Here is a 9,744-nt window from a genome sequence, read left to right as displayed (position 1 = left end):
ATTCAGATTTTGCTAAAGATCTACCAGTTTCGAGAAAATCAGGTTCGAAATCTGAGAAATTGCAAAAGCAAATGTCTCATTCTAATGTCTCATTGAAAATGTCTCATTCTCAGCTTTCGAATGATATAGGTCTCATACCGAAGTTCCACCTTTGCACTTTTGAATTGTATACTTTTTCAAATTAAGACGGATTCTGAGTTTTTGAGATTTGGATTTTTTTTAAATTTAAGACCACTTTTTGATATCTCTCCGAGGAAACAAGAAAAACTAAACAGTTTTTTCTTTAAGTCATTTTCATTAACATTTGCATGTTAAAAGTTACTATGTTGTGAAATCTTGCCTAACATAGACGAAAGTGAATAGGAACAAGGCGATGAGAAAATAGTGTGAAATCCTTGGAGATGCAGACGAAACACACATGTGGCCAATGTGAAACACATATAAACCTCTCTCAATTTGCACACAAAATCACAAAATCAGACTCAAAAACCAACATTTGCCACTCTCCAGTCGTCTTTTCATTCCTTTTCTAAACTATTTATTTTTTTATTTCTCTACTTTCAACAATGACATCAATCATGGAAATGCCGGATCGTGTACTGGAAAAATTTATACGATTTTCAGATTTCAAAGCTGTGTGAGTACTTTTTTTAATTAGTAAATTTTGGAAAGTTTCAAACTTTCAGTTTGTCCCTTCGCCAAGTGTGTCGAGATTTTCGAAATTTTATTGACGATTTGGAAGATTCAAAATTGCCAGATTCGGAATTCGAGCAAATTGAAATTATTTCTGAAAATAAGGAAAAGAATATAGTTTTGCAATTTATGGATCCCAAATTTACTTTCTATCGCATGGAGTATTCTGCATCTGAAAATTGTAGAAAATTCCAAGAGAAGAAGACAATTTTGGAGAACTCGAATATTGTGGATGTGGCGATTCGAGATCTGGAATTGATTTTGAAATTTCAAAGGTACAATTTCGAAGTGTTAACTTTATCTTTGGATGATTGTCAGCTTCAAAATAAGCTGAGCAATATGCTCAGTGCATCCGGTCAGATAATCAAAACAAGGCACATAAGTATAACAGTGTTCCATCACTCTCAAGTACTTTCGATGTTAGGATGTACTGATCCACAAACTCTGGAGGTTCTCGAATTACATTCAGTGGATAATAATTTGGGAATTGATATTGATGAAATTGTTAAAACTGAGCACTGGAAAAAAGCAATAGAAGTTGTTTGTGATATGCATTTGTTGAATTTGAGAGCAGAAGACGTCTGTCATTTTTCATCAATTTCTTTGAAAACGGATTCATTCACTGCTAGGGATTTGGACACTTTGAAAAAGGTTTGCGAATTTTGAATTAAAATTGTTAGAACTGCAAGTATTTCAGACTTTTCTCAATTTTTCTAAACTCGAGTATTGGTTTTTCGATTTGAAAAGTTTCAACGAAACCGACGAACTTTCTAACTTGTGGGGTCTTCCGTTTATCTCTGGATTGTCAAGAACTTGGTATTTTCGAATCAAGGACTCGGAGAAGAAAATTCTGCTAATCCAGATTCTTTCTCATCGCCATCCGATGTTGCAAGAATATTGTGCCACGTATTTTTATATCATTGAAGTTGAAGATGTTCCAGAAGGAGCGATTGTACATGATTATAAAAAAAAAGATGAATAGTTTTGATTTTTTGAATTCTGTAGAACTTTTTATTAGTTAAAAAGGCAACATTTATATTTATGATGTCGAACTTTGCAGAAAATAATTGTGTTGAAATGTAATTGTGATTTTTTAATTCAGAAGTTCCAATAAATTTTCGTATTTTAATCGTTGACATTGATTTTCAGAAAAATTAGCTGGAACATGAAAAAAAAAATTCTCAAAAACAAACCGGAAAACATGTTATAGAAAGAGCTCATTTAATTCAAGCGCCCCTGTAATAGGAGGGCCCTCTGAGAAGGGTTTGGGAAAATAGTAGGGCTATCTTGAAAACTTGTTTTTTGAAATTAAAAATTTCAGTGAAAACGTGAAATTAATGGCTTTTTGTGAATTTTGAACGGAAACTCATCTAATTTTTATAAAAAAGTTTTTGGTTTATTTCAAGGTTCCCCCTAAAAGAAGGGCCCTCCGGAAGTAACTTGGAACAATAGAAAAACCGGCCCTTCTAATACAGGTTTTACGGTAAATTCCAATTTAGAATCAGTATTATTATAATCAATACATTGCTAAGTGTTAGTTCACGAAGACGAGAGTGAAGAAGTACAAGGCGACAGCAGAAAAAAGATGTAGTGTGAAAATCTTGGAGACGCAAAGGAAACAATCATGTGTCTGACGAAATAAAACATATATATACCTGTCTCAATCCGTATTTCTCTCACTTTGAAATATTTCATTGAATATTTTCATTAAATTTTCAAATCATGACCTAGATTTAAATTTTTAGGTCATGACCTAGATTACAATTTTTAGATCTTGACCTGAATTTCAATTTTCGGGTGATGACCACAAAAACTGAAATCTAGATCATGACCTGAGAATTGGAAACTAGGCGATGACCTGAAAATTGTAATCTAGGTAATGACTTTAAAATAGGAATCTAGGCCTTAGCCTACAACTCGAAATCTAGGTCATGACCAAAAATCGAATAACACCAAAAATTGAAATCTAGGTCAGGACGCAAAATTTGAAATCTAGCTCATGCTCTAAAAATTTAAATCTAGGTCATGACCTAGAAATTGAAACCTAGGCCATGTAATAAATATTGAAATCTAGGCCATGACCTAAAAATTTAAATCTAGGTCATGATTTAAAAATTTAAATCTAGGTCATGACCTAAGAATTTACTCTAGGTTATGACCTGAAAATTGAAATCTAGGTCATCACTTTTTTTGTTTCTGAAATTCGAGGTTGTATCCCACTTTCTGTTCAAAAAATTTTTATTCCAAAATTTTTAATTCTTTAAAAATTCTGATAAAACGAAAATTAAAAAAAAACATTATTTCAAAGCCTTATTTATTATTTAAAGCAAAATATTATCAAAAAGAAAAATCCAAATTTGTTGACATTTTCAAAAAATGAAAATACAATTAAAAGTTCAGAACAGCAAGAAGCATTTCGACCCGTAACAATGCAAGATTTTCTCCCTAGTTTTACTCATTATTTTTTTTCTGAATAATTATTTCACTTGTCCATCGAAAAACACTGTTTCAAGAATTGTGACATTTTTCCAACGACATGGGCGGTCCGACTGGAAAGTGAATGTGCTTGATTCGGATAGACCATTAGATCAAAATCAATCCCACGATTTTGAAGCTCTTCAATCAGAATTGCACTGTTTTGGAAATGAACGTTGTCTGGAAATAATGAAAATTGTTTTTAACATTTTTTTCGGAATTTTTTCGATCAAGGCTGTGCAGAATTTTGGCTAACCGCGCCCGAAGCTAGCCAATATTATAGAGACCTCAGCTGGCCTCGGCCGGCCGGTCGCTGCCGCTAGCAGCTGGCCATGACACTGCCTACGTTTTGGGACACTTTGCAACTGGACGTTCTAAAACGTCCGGTTACAAAACTGTCAAATCCTTACCATCCAACAATCCATGCATCAATAAAAGACGGGTCGTTTTGAAGTTGTCCAATTTTTTGGTGACGTCACTGTACGCTTCTAATGGAGCATCACCCATGTAGCGTTCGGTGTATGTGGCGTCTGGAAATACTCATTTTTGGACAATTCAGACTGCCGGATTTTTTAAATCATAGAATTTACATAAATTCAAATTTCGAAATTCGAAAATTTACGAAAATCAACGTTTTATGAAATTTATAGTCTGTTCGAGAAAATGTGAAATCAAAATATCCAAGATACGGGAAATTCTTCTTTTTTTTTTTTGAAAATTTTAGTAGTTTTCCGCTTCTCAGACTTTCAGAAATTTGTAGATTCCGATTAATTTGGATATCTCAAATTTCAGGAATTTTGAAAAAATATAATATTCATAGATTCAATTTTTTTTCGAATTTCGGCAAAATTTAAAACCAAAACATCCAAGAAATCGGAAATTCAATTATTTGAATTTTTGAATTTTTGGAAATTCTTTGATTTTTAGAAATTCAAATATTTAGAAAATCAAAAATTTAGAAATTCAGAAATTCAAAAATGTGTCTATTCTCCAATTTTCAAAAAAAAAATCTCACCATAATAAGCAAAATTAGTAACCGGAGCCACTGAAATCGCACATTTGAACATGTTCTCGGCTGCCTCATTAACCATTGAAAGTGTCATAAAACCACCGTAGGACCATCCAAATACAGCTACTCGATTGGAATCCAAAAGATGTTTATAGACACGGAGAACAGTTCTGAAAATTGGTGCTTTTCCAGATTATCTTGCTGTTTTGCAACAAAACTAAAGCTCTAACTTTGTTTAGTAAAATTTGAGAGTTTCAGACAAATCCAATGAACAATTTTAATCTTTTCAGCCCTTCGAAGTTACCCTATTACTGAAATACTGTAGGTCACGCCCCTTTAAACTTCAAAAATTCAAAGAAATTACTTTATAACATTCAACTGATCGTCCACTTCCACCGTTCCCAGCTGTCCATAAACTGCTGATCGATATTTCCAGCCTCGGCCACCACTTCCTCTTCCATCGATTCTCAAAATCGCGACTTGTTGTCCAGAAGCGACGATTTCTTCGATTCCAATTTGGCTCGCATCTTTTGTATTCTGATCGTTTGGTCCACCGTAGACATGGACCAATAATGGGATGGCTCGAGTTTTCTCCCGGGTATAAATGTCTTTTGGAATTGAGAGCTTGATTTGGGCATCTGGAAAAAAATATTGAAAAGCCTAAAAATTGAAATCTAGGTAACGACCTAAAATCTGAAATCTGGGTCATGACCTAAAAATTGAAATCTAGGTCATGAGCTAAAATTTAAAATCTAGGCCATGACCTAAAAACTGAAACCTAGGTCATGACCAAAAATGGAAATTTAGGTCACGACCTAAAAATGGAAATATGGGTCATGACCTAAAAATGGAAATATGGGTCATGACCTAAAAACTGAAACCTAGGTCATAGCCTAAAAATCAAAATCTAGGCCATGACCTAAAAACTGCAACCTAGGTCATGACCTAAAAATTAAAATCTAGGTCACGACCCAGAAATTGAAATCTGGGTGACGACCTCAAAAAAAACTAACCATAGGTATCCGATATTTTGATAGTTTCTGTTATGATGACTGGCAAGCTGGCTTCCTCGAAACGATTTTGATAAGATCGATCCTCCAAAAGTTCGGAGTCTGAAAAGCAGTATATCTCTTTCGGATGAATTTGTAAAAAAAGTTGTCAATTACAAAAATGAAGCTCTATTTTTGTTTAGTATACTCTGAAATTTTCAAAAAAAATCGAAAAAGTTCTAACTACTTTTGTAGGTCCTTATCTAACTCACACTCTTTGGATCCTTGAGTCAAATTCAGGACAACCGTATGTGGTGCAGCTGGTCCTTTACATGAAACCACCGCCTTCTTCATCTCATCATCAATAATTGCTTGCACCCAAGTACAATTATCGATTTTACAAGTCAAACAGTCTAGAGTAGGTTTTGGAGAACTCAAATCGAAAGAAAACAAATTCCGTTGAGATGGTTTTGGTGCAGTCGCATGGAAGTACAGGGTTCGTGTAGCCTTATTGATTCCGTCAATCCAACTAACATCATATTCTCCGAGTTGCAAAAACTTTGGAGTCTTCGGCTGACCATTTGAGATTCGAAGTGATGCGATTTGTTGGAAAGCGTTATCTTTCATATCACGGGGAAGGAGGAAGTATAGAGTGTCTTCAAAGAAGATGAGAGTATTGAAGTCGTCATGAGTCACCCATCGTTTGGCAGCGTATTTGTACTCGAATTCCTGGAAAAATAATCTTTAAAGTCCAATTTTTTTTTCAAAAAACTTCAAATCTACAGAATCCGGTTCTGAATAACGTTTCTAGCACTAATAGAAAACCAAAAAACTATTCAGCGAAGGAGGGAATCGAACTTTTGGGTGTTCACTCTAAAGTCAGCAGCGTTAGCCACTGAGCCAGATAGGCAGCGCGCGGTTTGAAACGAACAGAAGCGCCTTGTCGGCAGCTTTCCCCCGCGGCGCCTCCTCCTTCTTCCGTAGATCCCAGGCGCGAACTGCCAAGTTAGCGCAGCGGCTAACGCTGCTGGCTTTGGAGAGATCGCCCAAAAGTTCGATTCCTTCCTCTTCGAAATGATTTTTTGGTTGTTTGTCAGGGCAAATTTCACTACTTCGAATCATTATTTTCGAGATTTGAGCAAGTTTTTGAAAAAAAAAACTCACCAAATGACAAATTGCAGATTCCCAATCACAAATTGTCAATGCCACTTCATTTTGATAGCGATTGGCCCAAACCGAAACCACTTTCTCAACACCATTACTTTCAATCCATTTGACAGCTAACAAATAGTGATAGGAAACGCTATCCTTCAATTGAACATCCATCTGTTTCGATTGCTCAGATTTCTTGTCCCAAATCGATAATGAATACGTTGGAAGAACTTTAGCGAACGTTTTCGGGTAGTGTAAATTGGTATCAATTGTATAGGAATGAAGACGATGATAGGATTTCAATGAAACATTTTTAGTGAGATGGTTATCGAATGCAGCGAATGCCAGGCGATTTCCACTGGGGGACCACCAGAGTGCATCTTTTTTCCCGAATAATTCTTCTTCGTAAATCCAATCGAATAGTCCGTCCACCGTATTCTCACCACCATTGCTCACTCTTATGGTGCCTTCGTCTTCTGGACTTGATTTGTAGTAGATTTTGTTGGATTCGACGAACACCTGAAGTTTTGGGAGTTAGGGACTATTAGGATTACGGTAGGTGGAATGTTGAGGACATCTGGACAAACAGAAATATAGAATGACTACATATATTGAAAATAAGCTTTTCGACAAATTCGCAAAAACTACAAACTACAAAGACTACAAAAACTACAACACAACTGTCAAAAAACCCACAAAATCGTTTTGTTTCCCATTCCATTTGAACGCCTGAATCACGGATTCCTCATTCCTCAAACCAATGTCATGGGTGATTCTGGAATCCGAGAGATCACGAAAAAAGTCTTCAATATCAGAAGGAATCATTGGATGTAGTAACCTCTCATTATTATTCACTATTTTCAAATGAAACGTTTCGTTTTGCGGATTCATTCCTGGATTCGCGGCGTGGTCCATTAATGCAAAGTATTTAAGATCCGCAGATGGTGAGATTTCAGCCTGAAATTGTAAATTCTTGAATTTTTAAATTGTGATTTCAAGAATTGGAAAAAAATTTTGTCCACCCCTCATCCACTCCGCGCCGCCGCTCGGCGCCCCCTCTTGTATGCAATGTGCCCTTACCCGAGTATTGCCCCTGTGGCGCAGCCGGCAAGGCACGCGCCTTCCAGTCTAGCTTTCTTTGGTTCGACTCTTTGCACCAATTTTTAGTTTTTTTTTCTTGTTTTCTATGTCTTACCCCATTTTCCCTCCCAAAAATCAAGCGGCTAACTCCATTTTCCACGATTTCGACACCTTCCCAACTTTGCATAATCACATTATCTTCCGAAAATGCAAATTCGGCATAGGGATATCGTAGAGCTCGAAGATCCGTAATGTTCAGGCGTTTAGAGCCAATGTGTGCGGAGTTGAATACTGTAATTTAAAGATTGGTGGTCTAGAAAGTCAATAAAAAATTATCATCCAATACATGTACAGTACGGGTCAATAAGAAATACAAAGAATGAATTTTTCAGTTAATTTTCAGCCAATTTAGGTGTCTGAATCTTGTCTGTCAAGTTTCCGATCACTTTGAAAATTTTGAAGGATGTAAAAAAGATCTAGATTGGAAACTTTGCATTAATAGAATTATTTCAATTTTTCCAGTTTTTCAGCATTCTGGCGACTCCTGAAAAACACTTTTTTAGTACAAAAACGGGCCCAAAGGGGGTCATTCAGAAATCGGCAAATATCTGAAAAACTAGGGATTTTTAAAAAAATTCCATTGATGCAAAGTTTCCTGTCTAGGTCTGTTACACCCCCCCCCCCCCCAAGTTTTCAAAGTGATCGGAAACTTGACAATCGAGCTCTAAAATTCTGAAAATGGTCGAAAATGGCGGAAAATCAACTGGAAAATTCATTTTTGTATATCTGATTGACTGGCACTGTAGCTCAGATACAACTCACGGGGTGTAAAAGCGAATAACGCCGCAAAAATCATTCCCAAAATCACCATTACCACCAGAATCGCTGTCGTGATGCCTCTACAGTCTCGTTTTTGTGATTCGTTTCCGCCTAGTTCCTGGAAATAGAGTTAAATGTGAAATTGAGAAAAAAAGGAGAATAATTATTCCATTCTAAAATTCTGAGATTCTGTAAATTGTAAAATTTTAAAAACTCTGAACTTTCAGAATTCTCAGAAACTAGAAAAGAACATAAAATTTCAGCAAAATCAGAAATTCAAAGAACTTGAAATGTTGAAAGTACTGAAATTGTGATACTCTGAAATTCTATATTTCAGAAATTCAGAAATTCAATACTTCAAGATTATAAATTCAGAAATTCCAGATAGTTCTGAAATTCTTAAATCAAATTTTTGAAAAATGGAGAAAAATCAGAATTTCAAAAAATCCAAGAAAATTTTAATTCCGAAGTTTAGAAATTAAGAAATTCAGAAATTCAGAAATTCAGAAATTCAGAAATTCAGAAATTCAGAAATTCGGAAATTCGGAAATTCGGAAATTCAGAAATTCAAAAATTCAGAAATTCAGAAATTCAGAAATTCAGAAATTCAAAAATTCAGAAATTCAGAAATTCAGAAATTCAGAAATTCAGAAATTCAGAAATTCAGAAATTCAGAAATTCTCAAATTCGGAAATTCAGAAATTCAGAAATTCAGAAGTTCAGAAATTCAGAAATTCAGAAATTCAGAAATTCGGAAATTCGGAAATTCGGAAATTCAGAAATTCAAAAATTCAGAAATTCAGAAATTCAGAAATTCAGAAATTCAGAAATTCAGAAATTCAGAAATTCAGAAATTCAGAAATTCAGAAATTCAGAAATTCAGAAATTCAGAAATTCAGAAATTCAGAAATTCAGAAATTCAGAAATTCAGAAATTCAGAAATTCAGAAATTCAGAAATTCAGAAATTCAGAAATTCTCAAATTCGGAAATTCGGAAATTCGGAAATTCAGAAATTCAGAAATTCAGAAATTCAGAAATTCAGAAATTCAGAAATTCAGAAATTCGGAAATTCGGAAATTCGGAAATTCAGAAATTCAAAAATTCAGAAATTCAGAAATTCAAAAATTCAGAAATTCAGAAATTCAGAAATTCAGAAATTCAGAAATTCTCAAATTCGGAAATTCAGAAATTCAAAAATTCAGAAATTCAGAAATTCAGAAATTCAAAAATTCAGAAATTCAGAAATTCAGAAATTCAGAAATTCTCAAATTCGGAAATTCGGAAATTCGGAAATTCAGAAATTCAGAAATTCTCAAATTCGGAAATTCAGAAATTCAGAAATTCAGAAATTCAGAAATTCAGAAATTCAGAAATTCAGAAATTCAGAAATTCAGAAATTCAGAAATTCAGAAATTCAGAAATTCAGAAATTCTCAAATTCGGAAATTCAGAAATTCAGAAATTCAGAAATTCAGAAATTCAGAAATTCAGAAATTCAGAAATTCAGAAATTCAGAAATTCAGAATT

General features: G+C 34.5%; 2 protein-coding genes across 2 annotated transcripts; one reads left to right on the top strand and one right to left on the bottom strand.

Annotated features, from left to right (window-relative positions):
- Nucleotides 1-566: 566 nt before the first annotated feature.
- CBG24662 lies at nucleotides 567-1,675 on the top strand (the record flags this gene model as incomplete). Its single annotated transcript, XM_002648355.1, has 3 exons — nucleotides 567-637; nucleotides 687-1,344; nucleotides 1,391-1,675. The coding sequence occupies 3 exons, from the start codon at nucleotides 567-569 to the stop codon at nucleotides 1,673-1,675; spliced, it is 1,014 nt and encodes a 337-aa protein (XP_002648401.1).
- Nucleotides 1,676-3,175: 1,500 nt separating this feature from the next.
- Nucleotides 3,176-8,269, bottom strand: Cbr-dpf-1 (the record flags this gene model as incomplete). Its single annotated transcript, XM_045238349.1, has 10 exons — nucleotides 3,176-3,348; nucleotides 3,579-3,698; nucleotides 4,184-4,347; nucleotides 4,542-4,815; nucleotides 5,191-5,289; nucleotides 5,439-5,895; nucleotides 6,331-6,837; nucleotides 7,015-7,275; nucleotides 7,514-7,689; nucleotides 8,206-8,269. The coding sequence occupies 10 exons, from the start codon at nucleotides 8,267-8,269 to the stop codon at nucleotides 3,176-3,178; spliced, it is 2,295 nt and encodes a 764-aa protein (XP_045091389.1).
- Nucleotides 8,270-9,744: the final 1,475 nt, after the last annotated feature.

This window comes from Caenorhabditis briggsae (genome assembly GCF_000004555.2).
Source record: "Caenorhabditis briggsae complete genome, chrV, whole genome shotgun sequence".
In the NCBI taxonomy this organism is placed as follows: Eukaryota; Metazoa; Nematoda; class Chromadorea; order Rhabditida; family Rhabditidae; genus Caenorhabditis; species Caenorhabditis briggsae.
This window is presented reverse-complemented; position numbering and strand designations above follow the sequence as displayed.